The sequence below is a fragment of the Camponotus vicinus genome, unplaced genomic scaffold (genome assembly GCF_025532165.1).
Source record: "Camponotus vicinus isolate PSW18456_S1 unplaced genomic scaffold, iyCamVici1.0 SCAF_5, whole genome shotgun sequence".
Classification (NCBI taxonomy): Eukaryota; Metazoa; Arthropoda; class Insecta; order Hymenoptera; family Formicidae; genus Camponotus; species Camponotus vicinus.
In genome coordinates, this window is record NW_028141977.1 from 8,675,246 (window position 1) to 8,702,305 (window position 27,060).

The 27,060-nt window shown below is 31.9% G+C and overlaps 4 protein-coding genes across 7 annotated transcripts; 2 read left to right on the forward strand and 2 right to left on the reverse strand.

The window, feature by feature from the left end:
- Positions 1–446: 446 nt before the first annotated feature.
- Positions 447–9,537, reverse strand: Ktl (BTB/POZ domain-containing protein Ktl). Of its 3 annotated transcripts, XM_083099148.1 has the most exons (5): positions 9,328–9,537; positions 9,130–9,251; positions 7,432–7,533; positions 7,139–7,305; positions 447–6,799 (listed from the first exon to the last, which is right to left on the reverse strand). In XM_083099148.1, exon 5 carries the CDS (start codon positions 6,330–6,332, stop codon positions 5,589–5,591), a length of 744 nt encoding a protein of 247 aa, XP_082955274.1. In that variant the 5' UTR covers positions 6,333–6,799; positions 7,139–7,305; positions 7,432–7,533; positions 9,130–9,251; positions 9,328–9,537; the 3' UTR covers positions 447–5,588. The 3 variants fall into 3 exon arrangements, with proteins under 3 accessions (XP_082955274.1, XP_082955275.1, XP_082955273.1); XM_083099149.1 differs by having other exon boundaries at positions 447–7,305; positions 9,130–9,245; XM_083099147.1 differs by having other exon boundaries at positions 447–7,305.
- Positions 9,538–9,791: 254 nt separating this feature from the next.
- Positions 9,792–14,797, forward strand: LOC145971416 (mucolipin-3). Of its 2 annotated transcripts, none has more exons than XM_083099036.1 (5): positions 9,792–9,964; positions 10,047–10,237; positions 10,319–10,609; positions 11,196–11,481; positions 11,813–14,797. In XM_083099036.1, the coding sequence occupies exons 3-5, from the start codon at positions 10,458–10,460 to the stop codon at positions 13,277–13,279; spliced, it is 1,905 nt and encodes a 634-aa protein (XP_082955162.1). In that variant the 5' UTR covers positions 9,792–9,964; positions 10,047–10,237; positions 10,319–10,457; the 3' UTR covers positions 13,280–14,797. The 2 variants fall into 2 exon arrangements, with proteins under 2 accessions (XP_082955162.1, XP_082955163.1); XM_083099037.1 differs by having other exon boundaries at positions 10,120–10,237.
- A 950-nt stretch (positions 14,798–15,747) lies between these two features.
- Positions 15,748–20,485, forward strand: LOC145971417 (kelch-like protein 5). Its single transcript, XM_083099038.1, has 10 exons — positions 15,748–16,342; positions 16,832–16,993; positions 17,167–17,480; positions 17,756–17,851; positions 17,925–18,114; positions 18,195–18,419; positions 18,509–18,671; positions 18,949–19,161; positions 19,243–19,414; positions 19,524–20,485. The coding sequence occupies exons 1-10, from the start codon at positions 16,117–16,119 to the stop codon at positions 19,590–19,592; spliced, it is 1,830 nt and encodes a 609-aa protein (XP_082955164.1). The 5' UTR covers positions 15,748–16,116; the 3' UTR covers positions 19,593–20,485.
- Positions 20,154–23,106, reverse strand: LOC145971419 (protein phosphatase methylesterase 1). The gene is made up of 8 exons (XM_083099039.1): positions 22,765–23,106; positions 22,455–22,644; positions 22,277–22,386; positions 21,674–21,907; positions 21,406–21,471; positions 20,982–21,316; positions 20,754–20,886; positions 20,154–20,554 (listed from the first exon to the last, which is right to left on the reverse strand). Exons 1-8 carry the CDS (start codon positions 22,839–22,841, stop codon positions 20,536–20,538), a joined length of 1,164 nt encoding a protein of 387 aa, XP_082955165.1. The 5' UTR covers positions 22,842–23,106; the 3' UTR covers positions 20,154–20,535.
- Between the last annotated feature and the right edge of the window lie 3,954 nt (positions 23,107–27,060).

Here is a 27,060-nt window from a genome sequence, read left to right on the forward strand (position 1 = left end):
AAATATATAAATTACATATAATTTTAATTTAAATCTTACATATCAGAAATACTATAATATCTCATAAAAATTAAATTTAATAATACTTTCGAAAAAAAATCATTGAAAATTGCATCTCACACAGAGTTATAATAGAAATAAAAATTTTCACTCATATACAGAATTTAATGTCTATTCCATTAAAGAAATAATTGAAAATATAATTGTTTAGATCGAATAAGGTGTTCATCAAAAAAGATGAATTTTTATGATTGTGTTTTATAAATTTAACCATCCTACATCCTACATCCTAACATGATGTTCACGGTTTGTATATTATATATGACGTTCTTCGTTCCCATTTGTCTAATTGGAAGATACGAAAGAAAGTAGCGAAGAAAATTTAATGAGGATAATATTAAAAATGATAAAATAGATGGATTCAGGAGATTGCCATAATCATATGATTCTTGTACCATCTCATTCTTTTATTTCTTCTCTTTTTATACTTATATATACGTATATACATGTACAATAATTTCATATCGCACCACAGTCTTACACGCTATCTAACACCGTTCAGATTCTACTCGTTGAATTCTTTCCAATAAATGGGTTCCGAGTCTCGAATATCGGAATCAAATGTTTCCACGACGCGTGTTGCAACTTTTAGTCCAACCATTTCTCAAAGAATGTCAAACTATGTGCAATGCGCTGGAAAAAACCTGTTTTATCTTTCATCCGATCCGTAAATATATGTATTATGTATTAATACATAAAATATTTTATACATATATATATATACCTAAATTCGATTGGTCAAGACATTTCCTAATTGAATTAAAAGAAACTTTGATAAATTACTCCATCGTTATGAATAGCACAAAGATGTCTTTTAATATATCATAGATATAATTTGAAAAAAAAGAAAGATCGGATCATAATAAACTACGTATTAGTTTTTCTACCTTTTTGTGTTTCCCCTATATCCTCTATTATCTTACAAATAAAATTTGGAATACCAACATCAAACTCTAAACTTTTCTAAAATACTTAAGGAAACTTTATATTAAAGAAAAAGATTTCGCGCAGAAAGCTTGTGAAAAATTTAATTAATTAAAATTAAAATGCTTAATTATGACTTGAGAAGTTCGAATACTATCGTATACCAAACATTGTACAGCGAAATAAAAATTTAGAGATTATTATGTAAAATAGATATTTCATATCTAGAAAATAATGAAGAATAATGCTAAGCGAATACTTGTGAACAATCGAAAGATTTCGATACAATCCGAATTCTTCGTTAAAATTTGACGGAACTCGAAAAGCTTTGAGTTTCTATCAAATTTGTTCACTCGAGACTCGCTCCCTTTCGCGGCGAGTTATAGTACTGTTTCTAATTTACGAAATAGAACCTCTACATCACGAATCATAATCGACATATCATCGATTCCGATGTTTTCTACGTAATACACTGGTGCAATTAAACAATTTTACGTATATCCGAAAGTAATATGTATCTTTTAAGGCTCACAACACATAAATACAACATTTTATATAACTTCTTCATATGTGCAAAAAATATATATAAATGCAAAGAAAGATTTCGCAAAAATCTGAATGTAATTTAAGAGAAATATATATAAATTTAATATATTAATATGCACATACGTGAATATGTTTATATACCCTTTCACTGCATCTGAAAATCGGTCCCGGTGTATCTTAGAAATCAATCTATATTAATCAGAAAATATAGTTTAATTCTATTTGACAGTATAGACGAACGCATATGGTAATCAGTCATTATAATTTTAACTACAAAAATTCAAAATGACATAATAAATATTTTTTTCAATAATGCTAATTTTTAATGAACTCTATACATTGCAATAAATATTTGTTTGGGTCCAATTTTACGTGTATATTGCGATTAAATTAACATAAAATTATATCGTGCGAAATCAACAAATTTGATAAATGATTATGTAAAATGTCTTAAATGAATGCACATAAAAAATAAATATTCAAATGATATATATCGTGAGAAAGGGTTAGAAATTTATGCCATCGTAAAATAAGTTCAAAGTTTATAGTCGCTCTACGTGAGACTCTCTTACATTAATATCTTGCAACATCCGTCTACTATCTTACATGTTTGATTTACCTGAATGTCTTTATTTGTACAGAGTAAATGGAAGTAGGCGATTTACTAATATAATCGCAATATACGATTACGGTACACACATCACCGCCTCACATTAATAGAATCTCCCAGCTAGCAAGATTTAATATGCTTCATTGCGTCATCATCGTCATCAATTGCATGTAATACTTAACAGCTAGTCTCCCACAAGAGGCAAACTTGAAAAAATCGAAAATGTCGTTTGTTCGTTTCACTGTGTGTGTGTGTGTGTGTGTGTGTGTGTGTGTGTGTGTGTGTGTGTGTATGCGTGCGATATATCATATAATGATATTTTCACTTGATACACAGAAACATCGTTTCAAGAATTTTAACAACTAACATCATTCGTTTCATTTATAATTAAAAAATTAATTGTTTCGATGAAAGACTCAATATGAAGAAATTAAATTTTATTAAACGCACATTAGACTATCTTGTCCATTATAACGCCTCATGTTGACACGCATAATTCGCCCGAGAATATAACGTCATTATAAATCAATCTATTGCGGACGCAGATTGAATAGCATACAACGCACTAATAATAACAGTGAATATGATTCGCATAATTGCCCCAAAATTATATTTATCCCCCGACGGCCAAAGGAAAAATATCAAGCCGCGAATTTTTATCTCTTAGAATTTCAGCAGTAATAAATTTTTCCCAATATATAATTTCAATGTTAAGTTATAAAACTAAATGTGTGTGCCTTTTCGAAGGTTGAGAATTAATTCATCATTTGTCTAATAAATATCATTTTATAATAGCATAGGATTCTATTACGTCACAAGAATTATATATTATCTCGATCATTCTTAAAAAAAAGTCTTCGACATTGCACATTTTTATGATGATGATAATAATGCATGCGCGAAACTCGATATTTGTCTCATCTGTTCAGCGCCGTCGGCGCTGAACTTTTTCAAAGAATCGCTAAACATTATCCGCTACATGATAACCTGTTGCAACAAATATGATAATCGCAATGAATTTCTTAAATCTCCTTCACATCTGAACATGTAAATTATTAATAATATTAATAAACGGACAAATAGAAACAATTGTTGCATGATATAGAGAGTTCATATAATATAATCGAAGAATTTAAAATAAAAATCTAGTAATTTTTTTTTATCTTAAGTAATTCGTACAGCATAATAAAAAAGGCTAGGAAAATTAATATTTAATTATGTTAAAATAAAAAATTTAAATTTAAATTCAAATATGTGTGCACAGAAATATTGTTCAGAAATAACAATATTTGAATGTTATTTGTTCAGATTAATAAATGTTTCTAGTTTCTTTTATATCTTTCATTTCTTTTGTTTAAGAAAAATTTTTTTCTCTCTTTCTCTTGAGATTTTCTTTACCGGGCATTTATCTTTTTATCTTTTATCCGCGAGAAACATTTATATAAAAAGGAAAAAGTACTTGTTTTACTGTTATTTAAATTATTTTGCAAATGCATTTCTTTTGTAATTTATGAAATGAGACTTATTGTAAATTTACAACAACATTTTGCTTTCATCATATTTCAATGAATCTTTCTTTTCTTCTTTGATAGGTCGAAAAAGATGCAAATTAGTTACCACACTTACGTTCCACTTTACAAAAAGGCATTTATAGAAGAAAATTAGGGAAAAACATTTCAGACACAAAAGAAAAAAGCGTTACTTTGTTCGTGCTCTTAAGAACCTAATAAAGAATTGTTAGAAGAGACACGTATCTAGCGTTTTGTTGCTTGAGTAGCGCGTTTGACATCGTGTCGGGTTGTAAGTACACGCATTCAACAAGACTGCCCGACCACCGAGCTAAAGCTAGTTACCTGTTTAAGCTAAGTTTCTGCCGAAAAGATTCACCGTACGTTAGTACGATGTTTACATCATTCTTTTGAATCTTTGCAACATAAACTGTTTTTTATGGATACTTTTTATTTTTAAAAATATTCTAACACACGGTTAATTAATTTCATCCAACTAGTGACCATTAATAAGTATTCGGTCTGACCATAATTTAGCAGTAACTACTCGGTCCGACTATTTATTAGTATTAACTACTTGACAGATATTAGGTAATATCGGAGACTTTTTTGAAATGATGATCTCGATAATTGGGATTTTTCTTTAATTATTTTCCGCATCGAATAAGAAAGATGCAAGCATGTGTTATCGTGTATCATTTACATTCGATTCTTCAATTTTAATTAAATAACTTCCATTTGCATTAAGTCTCTTTTGCGTTTGTATGTTTTCTTACATTTTATCGTCCATCGCTCCCGCGATATTTATCACTGACATGTAGTCTGACACTGTTGCCCTTTTAAATGGTCAAATCGCGTACGTTCGCAAATATTTCAACATCACTGAGCCTTCATTCGGATTCGCTTTCCTCCTGCGCCTTTCATTCACTGTCTTCCTTCGCGTCCACCACCAATGAAAAACGCCCGACATTGGCGTCTTTCATCTCGTGGATTTATGTGAAACTGCTTTTTAATAAACGTCTCTCTCCCGCAACAACCTCTGAGAGTGAATCAGATTTTTGTCGGCAATTTTAGAGTTGCCGTCGGCACATTCCAATTATGGTAAACGTTAGCACGCTGTATTCAAAAAAGTTTTCGGCTCTATTTGTGCAACTATCAATCAGACTTATATAGAACTAAATATTTAATTATACGTAACAGACATATGATATGATTAAACGAATTCAATGAAATGTCTTTGATTGAAAACAAACATTTTTAGGCTCTCATAGTTCGATTTGCTACTTATAATTTTTATTATACAGTTTTAATGAAATTATTAACAAATGACATTTATTGAAAGATCCAATATAGTCATAATCGACGAGTTCATAATTCTCTTTAATGAATCTTCAATTCCTCGTTAATATTAATAAAGCATTAATTCAAATAAGAGTTCTATCAAAATATGAAAATGTATTTCTGCTTTATCTATTCTCTTTACTTTGATGAAAGAGCCGATTATAATGAAAGGATCTTAATGCCTCAGAGAAGACTGACGATGTTGATACTCTCGGAATAGAAACGCTCCAAATTCCTAGTTATGTCGACATTGATTGATTATAATGTGATAACTTTGGGAAATTTCTAGCAAGACGAAATTAATTAAGAATCTTGCGAAACGAACATTCGACGCTTTCGTACGAACTTTTCCTAAATCCGATACTATATATCGATCTCATTATGTATGCAACCAACGAGAGTCTTATATTTTTTGCGCTCACACGTTAAGCACGCACGTGTTCTCACATTCCTCCGTTTTTACTTCTGCCCGAACCCTTTCAAGTACCTGAGGAAGTCTTTTTCTCTGTGTTTGCCGCTTCGCACGTTTAGAAGATGCGAGTCGATGATCAGATCAACCGAAGTACACTTTTATCGGAAGAGATTGCTAACGAAACTCTTTAATCGCGCACGAAGATGAACTCGTTATAGTGATTCCAGCGATTCTCCTCGGAATCCACACCAGGTTTCAGTTGCTCGGAGTTGATGCCGGCGGTACCAGAACCGCAACTACCCGCCAACCTGAAGCCCTGCTCCTGCAGCATGTCGAAGGCCTGCTCGATGACGCTGTGCTTCAGAAAGAAGCGCGATGTGTAACGATCAGACATGCCGTGGTCAGGATCGCGGCTCTCGTTTAGCGTCTCGCCGAAGACGTCCCGGCAAAGTGCCACGCGGCCGCATACGAGGATCCTCGAGAGCTTGCGGAACTTGACATCGGCCAGACCTTCGCGGCCGAAAGCGAAGCTGCCCCGGTAGCCGATCGTGATGTATCCTGGCGTGCGTTTGACGACCGCACCGCCGATTTGCCCGCCAGAATCGGCGTTCTCCAAAATGGCCTTCTCTAACCCAGGAAGACCGTAGAAATTAGCCTCCTGCTTGAGCCTCTCGCGTTCGCGAAAGCCCTCGGGCAGGACCAACGCCTGATTACGCAGGAAGTCCAACACGTAACGGAAGAGTACACCATCGCGATCCAGGAAGTACTTGCCCTTGGCATCTTTCTCCACGGTGGATTTGCCCGTGAAGAGTGTTGCCAGATGCGAGTCGCTTTCGCGGGTCAGCGTGGTCAAGGCGGTGGTATAGAAGACGCCGCCCACGTTCAATTCCACCACGCTCGGCATCGTTTCCTGTTGCTCCTGGTCCCCCATGCTGCTTCCGGTTAACGCAACGCAAGAGAGAGGAAGGAAGACTGTGATCAATTGGTCGCGTGGACCGACGGGCACGAGTCGTCTTCACCGATGGAACGATCAAAGACCTTATGTGCAGAGGACACCCGTAGCTGGGAAATTTTCTCGGAGGATTAAAGACAACAAAGAGAATCACGATACGGAACTGCACTCCGCTCGATGAAACTCTACACGACACTCGCGCAAGACAACCACAGGTCGACGACCCAGCAAGTTCCAGAGTCAATCGTGACGTTGGAGATCGCTCTCCGAGAGTTTCGATCGACGAGGAGCAACAAACTAATTTTAAAGGTCACTCGTACGTACTCGCATGTGAGAACACCTTGGTGATGCTCTCTGAAAGGGTGAGCTGATCGAATCCTGGTCGCCTTAGAAGCACGTCGTTATTCGAGGTTGATTCGAGCACGATGTTGATACTCCTCCGACTACTACTTGTTCGAAGAAATGAACGTGACGGTGAAGGGGGATAAACTGCGCCTATGACGAAGGCCGAGCTCGACTCTCTCGGCTGCGCGCTTCCTCACCTAAGCGGTTGGCGCGCGTCAGGACGCACTCTCCGCTCGCTCCTCTGTGTCGCGAGGGTAACGTGGTGGTAATGCTGCGCTGCCGACGCAGCGAGAGCCCGCGCCGAGTGTCAACGCGCAGCCACCGATATCGCGCAACAACCCCCTCGACACGCGCGCGCAACCCCCGAGAAGTCGCCACTCGATTCTCATCCTTGGAAGAGGCTACGTGTCGTGATAAGAGTTTTTCCAGGTCGCACTTACCTCCAAGCCTATCCAGGCAAACTGCACCCCATTCCGTTTGCGCGATTGGATTTTTCCTTGGTTCCTCCCGACGACGTATTTCTGCATATTCCATCGAATTTGGCTGCAATCCTTAGCCCATTCATATCCTGCTCTGTATGTTCTGATGCGACTCAAACGGATTGAACCTAATCAAAAATAACGAAATTCGTGGTTCTAAATGTGTACTATTAAATGTGTATAGGAAACTATAAATTATAAATGTGATGGAAAAGTTGGAGTGCATCTTTAAGATTAATTTTTAAGATTATTACCTCTTGTCCGGGTTTCCACGGATCGATGCTTCGTTGCATTATAACATACATTCATTCTCTTATTGCATTGTATCTCTCATCCGGTATCTCTTCGTCGTCTATCTGCAAATATTGAATAGGTAACAATGTCAATATACAATGCTATTAATATTATTATGTAGACAACTATACATTATTCACACAACTGCACATTTGTTTTATTCCGATTGCTACTCTTTATTATTAAAAACAATGTTGATGAATTGAATTAAATAATAGCTTTGTTATATAAATGGAAAAGGATATTTCTTATTTGGCACTGAGTGCAAAAAAAATCTAATTTAATTCCTTTCTGCTTTTTAATTGGATAAAATAAAATTCTCTTTTTATAAATAAAATAAAAGAAAAGTTTGTCGTTTGTTAAAAAAAAAAATTAAATAAAAGCAAACAGATTAAACACATATTATAATATGAATCAGTAACCACAGATAATAATTATATTTTTTTTTACTTCATAATTACTCAATTTTCAAACCCAAAACAAATTAAATAGTCTTAATTAAATTTAACAAATTAAACAAATTAAATAGACTGTATTAAATTAATTAAATAGTCTTATTAAACAAATTAAATAGTCTGTATTAAATTTTTAATTTTATTGTGCACATTAAGCAAAGTTTCAAACTATAAATTAAATTTTTATATTATTTTAACATGTCATTTTGATTAGCATAAATTAGCTTTATTTTTGCGACGCAAATCTCATACATTAGAAAATTGTAGAAAAGAATGATAAAAAGAAAAAAACAAAAGACGCAAATTTAACGTTATTTTCTTAGAAAAATCTGAATGATAATATCAAGATTTTAACATTATCACATTTATACATTTTTCTAAAATATATATATGGATCGTAGAATATATATATATATATATATATATATATATATATATATATATACATTTCTAAAACTAAATATACACATATACATATATATACATTTTCTAAAACTAAATATATTAATATCAATTTATAAATTACAAAGTATTATTTTAATTAAAAGTATCTTTTTTCTTTCATTATATTTCACTTATATATTCGTGTTATTCTCAAAAATATTTGTTAAGAAGTTATATATTTAATTTTATATTTAACTGTAATTTTTTCACAGCTGTATCATTTATCTTTATCTTAAATAATATTTTAAAATAAATAAATGGATGAGAGAGAGAAATTTTAAAAAAATTGCATGTAGTAAAATCGTGTAATACAAGACATAAATCGTTATAAAATGCTTTATTTTCCTTTATTATGTAATATCATAATAATGGTTTTTTTCTTGGAAAATGTATTTCCTTGAAAAGTGTATGTCACAAGAAGGTATAAATCTTTATGAGAAAACACATTATATCACGTTTAAAAATACTTATAATATCTCATCATAAGATCAAACTCTAATGAAATATAAAATAAATTATTAAATCCTTTCAAAATAATCTCAAAATTTTTTATGAAAACTAATATTCATCATAGCTTGTTTTCCTCTTGAATCGACTCGAAGCCATACAATAACCATCCCGTAAGTGAAATCAATGATCGAAAAGCAATATTATTCAACGCACCTATCGTAAATTATCGATTGTGAAATAAAAATGGAGCTGTAAAAAGCATTAGAGAAGGAAAATAGAGAAATAAAATCAGAATAGATATAAACTTACACTCTCGATATCATAATGTGATGTGTGTCTTCATGTTTGAAGTTAAGCACTTTCAGATCGAAAGGTAAACAAGTACGTTTATCGTGCATTCGTCGTAGATGCATCATATTTCAAAGCTGTACCTATGGCAATATCAAAGCTGTACTTGATGATTGTAAAGAATTATAAAATATTTAGGATAAAATGGTTTATACGTACAATTCCAATTTTAAATTATGATATCATTGAAAGACAATTAATTTTTCCACTATTTAAACTAAAGACGTGCAAGTATCGCGCAAACGCCATGACGATGTCTGAGGGAAGGATTTTTCTACTATGTTCACTATTGTCCTGATCACGTGACTGCCTCTTGACATACTCGTACAGTGCAAAGAAGCTTTTGAGATCCACATAGGTTTTTAAAGCGCATACTTTCCTACATTAATGATATATAAAATACTACTATGCTTAATATTTTTAATGTTGAGCATGTACATGAACGTTTTATATAATTATAATAACAATAGAATTTATTATTTATTTCTTTCCCACAATTTGTGGGCCTAAGGATACCACTTATCTCAATAAAATATGTACGCTACTGAAATCATCTGACTCTTACTCACTACTGCGCATGTGCAGTAAGTTTCCTTCGTTGACAGCCAATTTCAAATCCCAGTTCCTCCAGACAGAGAATTTTTTTCCCTTTTATATTTCAATATTATATCAATACATATTTGTTTTCAATTTCGCGTAATGTAATTTACAAAAAATTGCAAGTTTACTACGATTGACTTTTTTTATTTTTACGGAATCTACTCGAATTACATGGGATTGCTTCGATAATATCCATGTAATATATATTAAATGTTGAAAATATATTTTACGTGCATTTCTAAAAATATTCTTATCTTTTTTTGTTTTTTATATTTTAGACAAAATGCTTATGTTCGATAGAAAAGGCTAGACTCCCTAAAGCTCTCTTTCTTCTCTTAATTTTGAACGCAGCGCCGCCAATAAGTGACGCACGTCTGTCAGTTAAGCTTGGTTCTTGCATCGAGACGGATGGCATGCGATGGCTGATGAGTTGGAATTATCATATCTGTCAATTACGCGTTACGCTCTGGTACGTGACATTTTACGTTTTACGCTTAACGTTTAATGCTGTGACTAACGTGGACCGTAATTTTCACGCATTGCTACTCAGATCTACGCATGTGAACAGCTGGATGTCTCATATCAGTCGGAGAGCGGGACGACTCTGCGGGATAAGAGGCTGCACCTTTGTTGACAGATTTTACTCGAGCTCGCTTCGTCGATTCGTTGATACATCGGAGGCTTAAAGGATGGAGGAAGGTCCAACGAAAGTACGCAAGAGGCTCCAGCACGAGGACTCGGTGGGAAACAATCTGCAAAATCGCATCTGGAGTCACGACGACGAAAGCGAGGACGAGATCGCGAGCGAGAACGCGTTGCTGAACGAAGTCGGCCAACCGAGGTTTGTGCGTAAGCAAGTGCGCTCTTATCGAGTATTATTCGCTGATTATGCTTATGCGTAATTATCACGAGAACCATTAAATCACGATCGACGTCGATAATTAAGCGAATCACGCATGTCTCTATTTGGCATTCTTGATGTCGTTATGTTTCTTTGTTGTGGTTTGACCAAGTGGACTCGCTCGTATTGAAATATAGTATTAATAGCATTGCGTTCGACTGTTTCCGACATTTCAGTATAACATTTCATTCTGATAATCAGTGCTTGATAGATAACGTACTGTAAAAAATACTCGGAAAAAGATTATCTGCTTCCTAACATAATTAAACAAAAATGTATAAATCATCGATTTTACACAATTATCAATAAAAATATGAATAAACTTTTAATTCCGTATAATTTTTATATATAAATTTAATATATATTTAATTTATTTTATATATTTTATAAATTTATGTATAATTTTCTTTTTTAATTATTGCAACAGAATTTTATTTATGACCCAAAATAATTAAATGCTAATATTAAAGAGAATTTAATGGTAATATAAAATAATATAAATAAAACTATCTCTTGTACATTATAGGCAAAATCACTCTAGTCCGGCAGAATGCAAAACTTGCCCGATCACGACATTTGCAGAGGAGAAAATGCGTCGCAAACTGCGATTCTTTTTCATGAATCCAATTGAAAAATGGCAGGCAAAACGGCGTTTTCCATACAAATTTGTTGTCCAAGTCATCAAGATAATCCTTGTGACTGTGCAGCTCTGTTTATTCGCACACAACAATTACATGCACGTGAATTATACTTGGGATAATCGAATTACATTCTCTCATCTCTTTTTAATGGGATGGGACTCTACTCAAGAGGTAATATAACCGATCACATATATTATATATATATGAATCTAAATAATATCTTTGTGTTGCCTGAAGCTAAAAAATAGTATAATCAAAATAGCATAAAAATCACACTTCAAATTTTTATATGCTTTATAAGCATTAACTAAAAATAATTTATTAATTAATTACTGCATTGCCTATGCTTGTGATTGTAATTGTTTTGTTTCTTAACTTCTGGATAAAGTTTAGATATTATAACTACTGCTACAAGTATGGTGTAATGTATAAAATAAATTCTCCATTTTGATCGCTATTTCTCATGCTATAAATGACATCATGATTTTGAATGTTGTTTCAGGTACCTGCATATCCACCCGCAACGGGACCATTGGCTATCTACAAACGAAGCAATTTCTACGAAGCCATTGATTATGCCCTGCATGGCTTCTACAATGTTGACGATGCCATTGGTTCGTACTCGTATATCGCCGAAGACAATTCCGTCGGGCCTGTAGTTTTATGTCTTTACGAGTACAAGGAAGGCACCATATTCGGCTTCAACGAGAGTTACGTGTTCGACAGCGAGATTGTGGAAACCTGCGTAAACATCAGTCTCGAGGTTTTTGATACATTTAAATCGTCGCACAAATTTCTACAAAATAGAAACATAAACGTTAAGTTCTCTGCGCTGGTACGCGCTCATCTCAAGTTTGCTCTAAAGACAGTAAACTTAAAAGCGGCCGGTCCAATGACTCCACCCGATTGTTTTCGTTTCAACATTAAGGTCGATTTTGATAACCGCGATTTTGATGGACAAATGTTGCTCTCGTTAGACGCCGATGCCAGAAAATTACAATGCAAGGGCGACACCCGCTATATCACAGATAATCGCATCGAATCGGCATTGAGAACTTTGTTAAATTTGCTTGTTATACTAATCTGCACGATTTCCTTACTGTTGTGCTCGCGTGCGATATATAGAGCGCAAATGCTGAAGTTTGAAACGATAAATTTCTTCAAGAAGACGTATGGTACAACGCTAAGCCTCGAAGGTCGATTAGAGTTTTTAAATTTCTGGTACATTATGATCATTGTTAATGATCTATTAATCATTATTGGCACCATCATAAAGGAACAAATTGAGCGAAAACATTCCGAAAGCGATCATTGGAATGTCTGCAGCATATTTCTCGGCACGGGCAATCTGCTGGTATGGTTTGGCGTGTTGCGTTACCTTGGCTTCTTCAAGACGTACAATGTTGTCATTTTGACTCTGAAGAAAGCGACGCCGAAAGTGGCGAGATTTCTTATATGCGCCATCCTTATTTATGCCGGTTTCACTTTCTGTGGCTGGCTGGTGCTCGGTCCGTACAACTTAAAATTTCGTTCCCTCGCGACCACCTCCGAGTGCTTATTCGCGTTGATCAACGGTGATGATATGTTTGCCACATTTTCCATTACGTCTTCCAAATCATCAGCAATACTGTGGTGGTTCTCTAGAATTTATTTATACTCATTCATTTCGTTGTATATTTATGTCGTCTTAAGTTTATTCATTTCTGTGATAATGGACGCATACGATACAATAAAAATCTACTATCGCGAGGGTTTCCCAAGGAACGATCTGCAGACGTTTATAGCTCCATGCACGGAAGAAGCATCGAGTGGTATTTTCAGAGATGACTCCGAAAGTAGCGACTTGACGGAGTTACTCGATCGATTCTGTTGTTGTCGAAAAAGGCCCTTTTACGAATCCTTCTCGGAATCGGTCGCAGATCCCTCGATCAAGCCCGAACAAGTGTATGGTGGAGGCATCTGCATCTAGTGCATTAATGGAAAGTACCTGGAGATGTTACGGTGCAACTATAGATACACAATACGAAACTAGGGCGATTACATCAACGTCTTTGATTTATTAATCTCTTGGCCAACAATTTTTTTCTATTTCTGAAGAAAGAAAAGATATATGCATAATTTATTTCATAGCCATACACGATTATTTGTCTCCTGTAACTTACATAAGAAATTATTTCTAGTGAAAATTGTGTATTTTAAAATATTTTTCTTTAACGGCAAAAAGTAACCAATTATTTTATAATTAATTAAAATATGCTAAAAATAAAATAGCTTTTATATTGCTAATATAATTTTGATTCTTCTTATGATAAAAAAAACAAGTTACCAAATAATAAATAATCAACGAGAGATTAGCTCTAATTAATAGTTAGCGCAATTATAGATAAAGTATTTTCACACTACATTGATTTGCAAATACTGCATGTACGCAACTCAAAATCGCGATATGTTTTTGTTACTGCCATCTAAGTTTAGTCTCAATGTAATATTGTAGAAAAATATTTTAATTTATATATAAAATGTATAGATTCTCCTCTTTTAATCTGATAATATATATAAAATAATTGGTTGCAGCAAGGAAAAGCAACTTTGCAACAGTTGAATGGTTTTCTACAAAATGCCTTTTAGTAATTCTTTGACTTCCAATATGTTGATTAAATAAATGTTAATTTTTTCAATATGTAAAATACATTTATATATATAACATGCTTTGTATTAAATATATTTATAGATGTAACATGCTACAAAGCAGTAAATAAATGTGATGAGAAAAACGCACTCAGCAGAAAGCTTTAAACTGTTGGCAGAGCAATATAAAATGTTAATATAATGCCAAGTTCTGCTGAACATGACCAGTTTTATCAATATGCTGAAAATTTAAGTACAGTATTTCATTTTAATAATTATATATACAATGTACATTTGTATCTACTGTATAAGAAAACACGCTACACATTTATTATTGTACTTCATAACTGTAAATATATCTGACACTTTAAAATGTTATAAAAAATTCTATAAATATTAATATACTGCTTTGATGTGATGTGTGCATAACATTGACAAATAATATTATAGGAAAGTAGAGTGGTTGGAAACCTTGTACAAGTATTGCAGCTTCATTATTATTTAAAGCACAACACAATGTTATATACCAAAGTTATTATGTGAAAAATATATATATATAATAAAGATATGTGTAACTTAAGCAAAAAAAGAAAGGCGCGATGGAACTATGATGTATTATATTATCAGACAACAAAATATTGATTATATAATTAATCAAATGTGAATTATTCAATTATGATTATAATACTCATAATTCTCTTTTACATATGATGCATGTTGTATTATATTAAAGAGCATAGTCTATAGAATCGATCTTATATTTGTTCTTGTATGTACACAGATTATGTGCATTTTCCTAAACAAACTCGCACACAAGCATTATACATCCAAAGAAATATATTTATATATTTACATTGAAGTACAATAAAAACGTCTTACTTTTTTCTAATTCTAACTGTACCTCTGTATTTATATATCTTTAGATGTAATTAAGACAAAAACATTTTATTTTATACGTTCAAATGAGAAATATTGTGCCATTGAATTTAGTATTAATAAATATACTGTTTTATAATTATTTCAAGAGTGTCTTCACGATAAGAATCTTGAAGGGAAGAGGACAATCTCTTCCTTGACAGTAGTTTTGAAAGGGAGACTTCTCGAGAGCCTAACGTTTTATATTCAACAAAACCTAGACTACATATAATATTCAATATAATATAGTATTCTCATATATTATATCCAACAAACAATTCGGCAGGGGCGTAGCCAGAGGGGGGCAAGAGGAGGCAAAGCCTGCTCTTGTAGCTTTTTTACCTGCTCTAATATAAAATCAGGAAGTTCCCGCTTTGTTTCTGTATGTACTTTAATCGTGGAGGAGCCTTTATTATTTTGTGCAACTAATAAAAAGATTTCGGACAAAAATGAAATATAACATTTTATCGGTAAAATGGGACTCCGGCATCTTAAAAAATCAAACAATAAAAATAATTCTATTAATTTTTGTTCAAATATTTGCAAGTTGTTTGTAATATTATATTATTTACAGTAATACTTTTTCATAAATATCATCCTCTTTTTATTTTGTCATCGGGCATTGAAATTTTTCTGTTAATTTTCTTGGCTGCTCTAACATCTCTACCTGGCTACACCCCTGCAATTCAGTGATCCTTCAATACATATACATATTTTGTTTCAATATAATTTTTTATATTGTTCAATATAATTTTACATATTTTGTTTCAATATAATTTTTTATATGTATATGTATTGAATGATATATATATGATATATATATGCACTATTAAAAGAAAGGAGTAAGGAAGAGAGGCAGTGTGTGTGTGTGTGTGTGTGATGTGATGCAGGATCGTGCAGCTTCGTGCGTTCTCGTATCGTCACAGCTGGCTGTATCATACACTCGGCTCTTTGTTTATTTCGCACGATGTGTATATGGTGTGTGGGCGTCGCGTAGCAAATGCAAATGATTTCGACTGACTACTGTTGAGCGACTAGCAACTTAGAAATAGATAGCAACTGACAATTAGTAGCATTAATCGGTGTCGAGTGCGCTGACCCGTAGGGTGAAGAGCGAATGGTCATTGACCGCGACTGAGCGCGACCTATTGTTTACATCTCGTCGCGCACAACTCAACGATCCTGAAAAAACGGCGTCCCGTGTCTCTTTGTTGGTGGGTCCCTTCCGATCGTCGTCGTTCTCGCGACGATAAGCGATCGCGGATGAAAATGTCATCGTCGAAGGTAGCGGGAAGTTCTCCCGCGAGGACTACGAATAAAGGCGAGCAACAGGAATTTCCCCTGGGCCTCGATAAGGATGCTAGCGAGCATAGCATCTCCAGCATGATGTCGTGCGTGTCCATTTCGCCGAAGCACGCAGAGAGCAGCCTCCGGGTGATGGAAAGCTATTTGCACAAGCAACAGCTGACAGACGTTACGTTGATCGCGGGTGAGCGGGCTGGAGCTGACGCTTTGTTCGATAACAAACGCGTGGATATTTCGTCGTATATCTATGTTGATGTTGCCTTAATTATTAAGATAATTCTTATGATAATAGTTAATAAGGAAATATGAATCTCAATTAATAGATAATAAGAGATATTATTACATTATCCTTTTATTTTTTAATAAATAGAGATTTATTTTTTCAAGAATCAAAATTTTTTTATCATCGATACATATGTACATACATATATAATTATTGTTAAAAATTGTTAATAATTTGATAATTTGGTAATTGTTAATAATTTGTTGATAATTAGTGGCTATTGTTCCAAGTTTCTATACGAAAGTCTTAGATAAAGCATATTCTATATGAAAAAATCCTTGTATATTTATAAATTTATAAATATTGAAAATGCATTTAATAAGTAATTTTGAAATATTTACTTAAAATATTTGTATTTTTTATATTTTTTACTTTGTACATTTTCTCTAGGAAATAAACGTGTCCCAGCTCATCGATTAGTGCTGAGTGCTGGTTCGGAATATTTCGCTGCCATGTTCACAAGCTCTCTAAGAGAATCAGCACAAAATGAAATAGAATTAATGGATGTAGATGGAGATGCATTATGGGCTCTAGTTCTTTATTGTTATACAGGTATATATAATTCTGTTCAAAATACATTTGTTCTAAAAGAATATTTTTTAGGAATATTAATATTATATTGGAAAAAGATAAAAATAAGAGATAAAAAATATATATAAGAGTTAATTTTTTTAATCATTTTTATTAATGATTCCTTTTAATATATTTCTTATGTCTATATATAGGTTGCATAGAATTGCAGGAAGATAGTGTAGAAACCCTTCTTGCAACTGCGTGCCTATTACAATTAAATCCAGTTATTAAAGCATGCTGTCAATTTCTTGTCAAACAGCTTCATCCAAGTAACTGCCTTGGTATACGGATGTTTGCCGATACACAGGGTTGTACAGAATTATTTGAGCATGCACATGCATATACTACCAAACATTTTATGGAAGTTACAAAAAATCAAGAATTTTTACTCCTATCTGCCAATGAAGTTACAAAATTACTCGAATCCGAAGATCTTAATGTTCCTTCAGAAGAAACTATCTTCCATGTAAGATTACAGGCTGCAAGCATTATATTTATGAAATAACATTAAATACAAATAAATGTAAATAACATTAAATGCAAAAATTTATCGTATTAAGAAAATGACTTTGAAATTTTTTTGTGAATTAAAAAATATTTGATTATAAGTGTGTATGCTTTTATATAATCAGAGATTTTTTTTTAATTACTTAAAAGTAAATTCACATATGTGCAATTAAAATATATAAGCTCAATATACAGAGTAACACAACTGTTATTACTATCACAATATTGTTTCAGGCCCTTATGATTTGGTTGGAACATGATCCAGAAAACAGGAGCAAAGATGCCAGCAAATTATTAGGTCTAGTCAAATTACCATTATTATCACCTGCGGTGAGTTCATCGGCAACAATCCTTTTACTTAGCAAAAAAACTATATTGTGGATCAACTAATAAATTAAAACAGTTTATAGCTGACAATATTGAGAGCAATGAAATTTTCAAAGACCAAAGAATGGCGCAGGAATTAGTAATGGAAGCATTGAAGTACCATCTGTTGCCTGAACGAAGACCTCTGCTTCAATCAGGAAGAACGAAACCGAGAAAAGCTACTGTGGGTACATTGTTAGCTGTTGGAGGAATGGATGCTAATAAAGGTAATTCCTTATATAAAAAATTATTTATAATATCGATTATAATTAAAATAAATATAATGCAAAACCGACACAACTTTCAGGTGCTACATCCATAGATGCATTTTCATTACGCGATAATGCTTGGAAATCTCTAGCTGCCATGAGTAGCAGAAAATTACAATTTGGTGCTGTAATAGTCGATAAAAAATTAATCATTGCGGGCGGTAGAGATGGTTTAAAAACGCTAAACACAGTAGAATGCTTTGATTTCTCCACTTTTTCCTGGAGTACATTACCACCCATGAATGTGCATCGTCATGGCTTAGGTATATATCGATCTGAAAGAATTTGCGATACTGATATACACGTGATTTATTTATTTATAATAACTTGGCAAATAATATTTTTTATATAGGAGTGGCAGTCTTAGGTGGACCCTTGTATGCTGTTGGTGGTCACGATGGTTGGAGTTTTCTCGATACAGTAGAGAGATGGGATCCAGCAACGCGTCAATGGAGTTCTATATGTCCTATGTCTATACAAAGATCTACAGTTGGTGTAGCTGTATTAAATGATAAGTAAGTTTTGATAAATTGTTAATCTTCTTGATAAATTCTTAATCTAAAATTTTGAAGTGTCACAATAATATTTTAGAAAAAATTATAAGACTAGTTTAGAAAATCGATTTACCAGTTTCTAAAAATTAATTTTACTGTTATTTTACATATTCATTATTCAATACAAATAGAGACAATTCTTCATAGAGACAATTATTTAAAGTAAAAAATTTTATTCAATATTGTGTTTTTAAGATCAATTCATGCAGTTTTCAAATTTATGACGACATTTCGATAGATTATACGCTGTAGGAGGAAGAGATATCAGTTCCTGTTTAAATACGGTAGAATGTTACGATCCGCATACTAATAAGTGGACACCATGTGCGCCCATGTCGAAGAGACGAGGTGGTGTAGGCGTGGGAGTAGTAAATGGTTGTCTTTACGCACTTGGTGGTCACGATGCTCCGGCCACTAATCCTAATGCTAGCAGATTCGACTGTGTAGAGAGGTGAAGCTGCGCTACATTACATTATATGTTAAGTGCAAAATTTTTCAAATTATACATAATAGAACGTGACTACGTGATTAGGTATGATCCTAAAACCGATACATGGACAATGGTTGCGCCAATGAGTGTACCCCGGGATGCGGTTGGTGTGTGTGTACTAGGTGACCGACTTATAGCTGTGGGAGGATACGACGGTCAGCAATATCTCACGTTGGTAGAAGCCTATGATCCACATCTCAATGAATGGGAATCCGTAAGTTATATGTGTAAACTATTCTCGTAATTGAGAAATAATTTTAAAAAATAATTTTAAATGTACATTGCATATATTATGAAATTTAAATATGTTTATATATTTAAAGGTTGCTCCTCTTAAAGCTGGTCGTGCGGGACCCTGCGTTGTTGTCAAAAATTTAGCTACTGGTATTTAAAATATTTTTACTTGATCAACAATCAATAAGACTTATTTCTACATGATTCTATATTCATAATTACATGTGAATTAGACGTTTTAAGAGTATAACACAATCTGCTCTCTTGTGATATTGCATATATGTTAAATTAATTATAGTGTTATTTTTCTGAAACAATTTTATAGGTAATTTCATTTATGAATAAATATTAAATTTCTTCTTACATTAGTATAAATACATCTTTTATATAATTAGTATAAAAACACCTTTTATAGAATTTTTACACGATTTTGTATTGTTATACTGTATTAAGGAAATTCCAATTATTGTAACTGTCATGTGTTTATTTACGAATTTGTACATATTACTGCGATTTTATATAAATTTTCAATGTAATAATGATTTTGCTAATGACAATAGTTGTAGTGTGATTCATATCTATTAGAATCTAAATTAGAAAATAAGCCAAAAGTTTTTTAATAAAATATACATGTGAACTATTCTCTTTTTCAAAGAGAGAGTATAATACAGGTAATACTGTTGTTTATAAATATCTTGAAATTGTTAATGTATAATAAATTATTAATTAATTATTGCTATAAATGAGTGATATAAAAAAGGCTGAGAGAGAAACTGAAAAATAAGTATTACAGATATAGATACATCAAATATGTGTCTATGTATTAAATTATACATTAATAATTGCATACAAATTAAATTTCATACAAATTAAAATTTGACAAGCTTAAACTTCGATAAAAGAAGACAATTTACATGTATAAGAACAATTTTTATTTTTCTCATTAAGCTAAATGTCTTTATTTACACATATATGATGTACGTTTTTATATTTGGTGATTATAATTTCTCTTGCAATAAATAAAATCGTCATTGACTAATTAAAAAAAAAATTCCTCACATTATTTAATAATTTACATTACAATAGTCTTTTATTTTTTTTTTAACAAGCCGGGAAAGTCCTGAAACAATTATAGTAATAAGTTATACATTTTTTGTAAATTATAAATCAAACTTTTAAAAATTATTAGAAATCTAGAGAATGTTCACTTTATCTCTCTTTCCAAAAACATTCTTATAAAAAATATATATTAAATTCTATTAATAAAAAATATCGATTAAATTTTAATTATGAAAACTAGAGAATACATTTTGACTTACCGTGGAAAATCCGAGGCTGGTTCTGCAAACTTATGCCTGACCATAAATGTAGCGATAGCTTCTGCTACTTTATCTGGAACGTCTTCATGAACAGCATGTCCACATGCGGGTAACACTTGCATTTGGAATTTACCTATTTTTTTCATAAAAGAATAATTATTTTATTAGAAAATACCAAAAGCCATGTTGTATATATATATATAGCATATAGTTTTGTAAATAATATACCTTGCATTTGTCCTACAGTAAGTTCACGATCTAATCTATCAACTCCTGCTAACAATAACATTTTTGGAACTGGAACATTCAAGAATGCCGTTGATAATCCTTTAAACCAACCAAACCAATGCTGTTCTGTCTTTGCCAAATCTATTCTCCATACATATTTCCTGTTAGCAGAAACAGCAGAAGATGCAGGTGATGGTGGTGGTGGCATACTAAATGATTCTTCCTCTTGGATAGTATCATCTCGTATTATAACTGGTTCTGGATTAGATTCACATGTGTTGTATTGGGTTGGCAATGAGTCAATATCATGAGTTGCTAATTTATTAGTTTCAATGCTGAAATGGCACATTTGGGGTTGCACATAATTTGATTTATTTTAATATGAAAATTAGAAAAGCTTAAATATCTTTAAGAACTCACTAACTTCATTATTTGTCCAGGAACTGAGACCTTTGCAGACTGTATATTACGAATTTGTCCACTGCGAATGCTAAATAAAAACACAAAAAATAATCAATTCAAATTGCTTACTTTTATTTTAAAACTTTATTTTATATAGAAATAAAAGCAAAGTTGTGTAAATTAATATAATTTACACTACTAGTTATTTTCAAAAAACAAATTTAATCATTTATAGAACACACTTGTCATAGTACAATGATTAAAATATCAAAAATATGTTGAATACTAACCACCATTCTATAGCTTGAGATATAGTGTTAAAACTAGATGGCCGAGATCTTAAAAAACTCTGCATAGAAGCTAATGCATCCATTGCTGTACCCTCTACGACATCTATAACTCCTAATCCATATAAATTTGGAATTAATGGAGCTGCATTCACAGCTACTGCTCCACCCATACTGTGGCCGACAAGAATTATTGGAGCGCCATCTGCAATTGCATCTATAATAGCTGCAACATCCCTAGATAAAGATAAGTAATTAAAAATAGGAAAGATTTCTTAAGATTTTGTATCGAATGGCTTACATAAGAAAACCGATATAGCATGATATTTATAAAATAAATAAAATTTTTTAATACTGTGCTTTGTATACAATTTCAGGTTGTATATATAATTTCACAGTTGTTTTTGCATTCATAATAAAGAAACTTATATATCGACACACATAATGATATTGCAAAAGAAAAATCTTGTCTTCAAAGAAAAACAGCTAATTTGGAATTTAAAAATATTAAAGGAAGCTGTACATATATATATATTTTTTTTTCTTGATTATATATAAACTTTTTATATATCTGTTTTTAAGTAAAAAAAATATATATTTACTTACGATGCTAAAGTCTCTACGGACAAATCTTCATCATCTGTAGTATGAGTATCTCCATGACCTCTAAGATCAATAGCCATAACTCTACACAATACCATTGTCATAATCGATTTCTAAAATTTACATCATGTATTAATTTTTCTTTTTATGCGTATAAATGATTTTTGCAAATGATACCTACTGTAAGTTCTGCCCATGTTAAACCACTGTAACCACCACCGTGCAATAAAACTAATAATGGTCCTTCAGTGCCTTTGATGTAAACATGAAATGTATTCTGTCCTATTGGCACATCCTTGGAATGATCGAAGTACGGATTCCACTGTACCGGATCGTAATCTCTTTTTCTCTGGGTTCTTGACTTATTAATTCTAAAAAAGAAGACGTATTCTTTTGCACGATTTTGCAAAAATCCGAAATATATTTCACTCCACCTTTCAACTAATTAATCTTGCTTGTATGTACACAATTTCGCAGAAAGCTACACAAACCTGGAATTTAATGCCGAAAAATTGACAGTTGACGGTGGTAACTTGGATTTCAAAATTGACTTTTGAAGAGCAGACATGTTGATGTATCATATACGTCAATGGTATCGTATCGGAAACGTTGCTTATGATTTATGCTTATAGTCACACATATAAAGAAAAATATTCGGCAAGATATAATTATACGTATCGAGATAGTGGATAAAAAAGCGCGAAAAATATGTATGACATTAACAAACACCACCAGCGGAAAAGTTGTCAAGAACGCGAGTCTCGTGCACATCTAACATCCAACCATACCATCCAACACTATCATATATCGATGTGATGAATCGCAAATGGCGTATACTGAGGCTGCGTTCCAAAATTCACTGCCAGTACTGAAAATCTATAATTTACGTGACGTACATTATAGCAGAGAGAAGACTGAGAGGTGTCATGGCCTGCTTTTAGGTGATCCCTGAAAGCGATACTCCCTCTATGGACATTGAAAACGTGGACATGAACTACAAAGCCAATGTCCATGAATGTTCTCAGAGGGTAATATATAATGTGCACAATTTCTGGTTTTGTTCCGTGCTATGTGCACGAAATGCCAGTAGCACCAGAGTATAACAATCATTATTTTGAAAATAATATATAAATATGATAAATAATAATTTTTATAAATTACTTACCTATATGTGTATGTATGTGTGCCCATACGTTGTCCAAATGATTTTAAATATACCCATACAGCACAGGTAGATCCTGAGTATGTACTCAGTATATCGCAAACGTAGATTGTGTATATCCCACTAATATTCGATATACATACTATGATATTTTGAGAATGTACGGAGGATGTTCCTATGTCTGCCTTAGAAACCTACTCAGTATATACTCAGAATATTTCTTGGTGTATTATGAGTATATTTTTAGAATATTTTAAGCATATTTTTACATTAATAAATTATATATGAATATAGAAGACAGTTGGACTATATGTAGAATAAAAAATAGATTCTTCGTGATGTAAAAAATAAATAAAAATGTGAAATTATTTACTTTATAAACAAAACTTCAGACAAAAATGTTATTTCTAATAGATGAATATAAAACGTTTGAAAAACACCTATTAGTGTTTATTAAATGATTCTCCTTGAAATATTGATCTCGATAATCTATGTACAATTATGTAAGTACACTCGGTAATAGATGAAATACCTTAATAAATGCAGTAAATGGATTACTTCTCATTTTAATTTCAAATAATCTGTTTAATCTTCTGAATTCCATCAAGGAATCCAGATTATTAGACAAATTACTTTAAATTAAGTCAGTTTATTATAAATTAAACTGACTAAAAAGAAAAAAGAAGAAACTTTGGAATTCATGTTAGTACCAGTCCTTTATGTCCATTTCACCAAAAATTAAGTACGAGTTTGGTGGCGCGCGTAGCGGCAAAATGAAGAAACACATGCAATATTATAGAGTATTCTGAAAATATACGAGAAAGAATATACTAATACGAGATATTCAAAGTATATTCTGAGAATATATGAAAAATAATATACAACAAGAGATGTTATGGGATTATTCTCAGTATATTACATCTGTAACGTATATTTACAGTATGAGTATAGAATATTCAAATGATATCATGTGCTGTGTGGGTAAGAATAGACTATATGAATATCGGCGTATGTTACCGCCGGTATAGCTCTCAGGTTCATGAGAGTACTGAAACCTCCTCACCTGGCAAATGCCTTCGTTAAGGCGGAGATACAGGGGAGGAAAAATTGAGGAGGAAAAATTTTTTTATTTTTTTTTATTTTTTTTAATAGTTTTTAAACAGAGAATATATATATAATACATATAAAAAATATATATTACATAATTATAATATATACAACGTAAATTATAATTAATTTGCAATTACATAAAAAGCACATTACAAATTATTAAATTATGTAATATAAAATAATTACATTACAAATATATATATTACAAAATTTAATGCAGAATATATAAAATACAATGCATTAGAAATATGTATTACAAAATATAATACAAATTTAATATAAACTATAATTTTAAACTTAATACAAAATAAAATTTATTACACGAAAGTGTCCAAAATATACGTATAATATAAAATTTACTAAAAATTTTTACATAGACCAGACAAGACTGATTAGCGATGATTAATTACGCGATATTTATTATTAATAATCGACATAGAATAATAGAATTTAATTAGTTTTATATAAATAACGTATAAACGTAAATAATCAAGATCAAAAGAGTCATTAATAAAATTATTGATCATTTCTTCGATTGTAGAACAAAGTATTTGCATTATTGACGCATTTTGCGCAGACCATGAAAAGAAATATTTAAAACGTGTAAAGATAGAACAAGCTTTGATGTAAATCAAAGATTAAATTACAAAATAAATTGCGATTTAAAATTTGCGAGAAAACGCGACGAATAAATAAATCGACAATAATCGAATATTCAATTGCGAGATACGCATAACTTTTATAATATAATAATCGAATCAATAGACACGCGTGCGATATAATTATTGTCACACAAATGTTGACAGACGAAGATATTTTAACAAACATTTGTGATCCGTATTGTTTATGAACATAAAATTCACTGTCCAATGTATTTGCGATTAATATATACGCGACTTTATACGAATTTCACGATTGAGAATAAAATACATATCCTATTTCGCGCATGATTAGCTGAATAAGAAGAAATGAACTCTATAAGCTTTAAAATATAATTAAAAATCGCGTTGTGGCCACGTTTAATAGAAAATAACGGAACGAATGATTTTCATTAATATAGTTATCGATCATCTTTTAAATTATATAATAGTAGAAAATATTTGCACTACCAGCATTTTGCACGAACTATTAAAAACAATATTCAAAGACGTGGAAAGATAAACAAAGCTTCAATGTATAAGTCAACGATTAAATTATAAGATAAATCGCGATTTAAATTTCACGAGAAAACGCGACGAATAAATAAGTCGATAATATGCGACATATTTGATCGCGATACGTATAATTCTTATAATATAATAATCGAAGCTCTCAATAGACACGTGCGCGATATAATTATTATCACGTAAATATAGAAAATCGAAAATATTCCAACAATCATTTGAGGTCTGTAATGTTTGTGAATATGCAATTCAGCGACCGAATTACTGCGAATTCTTATAAGATATATCGCGATTTAAAATTCGCGATAAAACGCGACGATAAATAAATCGATAATATTCAAAATATTTAATTGCAGATACGCGAGTGACATACCGGTAATCCGATAAAAAGAGGAGCGATCTTAAAAATGGAGAACGATTAACATCTTGTTTCTACATCAGATTTTGCAAAATCAATCTGCGAAGAAAAGTTAAGTGATCCGTTGAACGTCGGGAATTCCATCGTAGGAGGGGACGAATCCTGGATCTTCCGAACTATTCCCGATAGCAATGATTTCAGTATTAAATCAAAGACAATTATCCCTCGTCATTATTTTCAATTCACGAAATTGATATTCACGTCAGAAAACATGTTCTTCCATTACTAAGAAATATATTTCTTTCTTGAAAATTAAATGGATATAACCTTTGTCATTGAAATGTGATTACGAACGATTATATTTATAAATAATAAAATACATGCATTATTGGAGTTTGTGTTAAATGTGCGAATACATAATTTGGGGTACCGTCTGCGCGCGCGAGACGAATCGAACCCGATAACAGCAAGATTTAAAAAATTTCAATTCGAATAGTGTTCAAAATAAAATAAATGAAATAATTTTAAATATATAATTAATTCTAGATTAATTATCTAGATTCTTATTCTTGTAACATTTAAATTAATAATTTTTTTTTCTTAATCAATATCTTACTGTTATAAGGGTACCCATTCGATTCGTCTCTAAATTTTTAAGTATTCGCACATTTTATGTAACATTCATGTATATATAATATATCATTCGCGTATATATAATATATCATATTAACAAAAATTATAAAAATATTTTGGATACGTTAATTTGTTCATGTATTTTATTATACATATATATAAAATGATATATATATACATATCTGAAAACTAATATTCTAAATTGGCGATGGATGTCCAATACTTGCAAATAGTTTCTTAAAGGAAACTAAAAACTACTATTAATATCCCCAGTACCTAGAAATAATTTTTCAAATGAGATAATTAATTAATAATTAATAAAATATATTCGTTCGTAAGCATTTTTATCAAAAAATTAATA

Bases quoted from the DNA above. Each gene is read 5' to 3' on its own strand.
- Ktl (XM_083099149.1), bottom strand. From the start codon at position 6,332: ATGGGGGACCAGGAGCAACAGGAAACGATGCCGAGCGTGGTGGAATTG.
- LOC145971416 (XM_083099036.1), top strand. From the start codon at position 10,458: ATGGAGGAAGGTCCAACGAAAGTACGCAAGAGGCTCCAGCACGAGGAC. The intron at 10,610-11,195 runs GTTTGTGCGTAA...TGTACATTATAG, and splicing joins AACGAAGTCGGCCAACCGAG to GCAAAATCACTCTAGTCCGG. The intron at 11,482-11,812 runs GTAATATAACCG...ATGTTGTTTCAG, and splicing joins GATGGGACTCTACTCAAGAG to GTACCTGCATATCCACCCGC.
- LOC145971417 (XM_083099038.1), top strand. From the start codon at position 16,117: ATGAAAATGTCATCGTCGAAGGTAGCGGGAAGTTCTCCCGCGAGGACT. The intron at 17,852-17,924 runs GTGAGTTCATCG...AAATTAAAACAG, and splicing joins TACCATTATTATCACCTGCG to TTTATAGCTGACAATATTGA. The intron at 18,115-18,194 runs GTAATTCCTTAT...CACAACTTTCAG, and splicing joins AGGAATGGATGCTAATAAAG to GTGCTACATCCATAGATGCA.
- LOC145971419 (XM_083099039.1), bottom strand. From the start codon at position 22,841: ATGTCTGCTCTTCAAAAGTCAATTTTGAAATCCAAGTTACCACCGTCA. The intron at 21,908-22,276 runs GTAAGTAAATAT...ATCTTTATCTAG, and splicing joins TCCGTAGAGACTTTAGCATC to GGATGTTGCAGCTATTATAG. The intron at 21,317-21,405 runs GTTAGTGAGTTC...GTGCCATTTCAG, and splicing joins GTTCCTGGACAAATAATGAA to CATTGAAACTAATAAATTAG.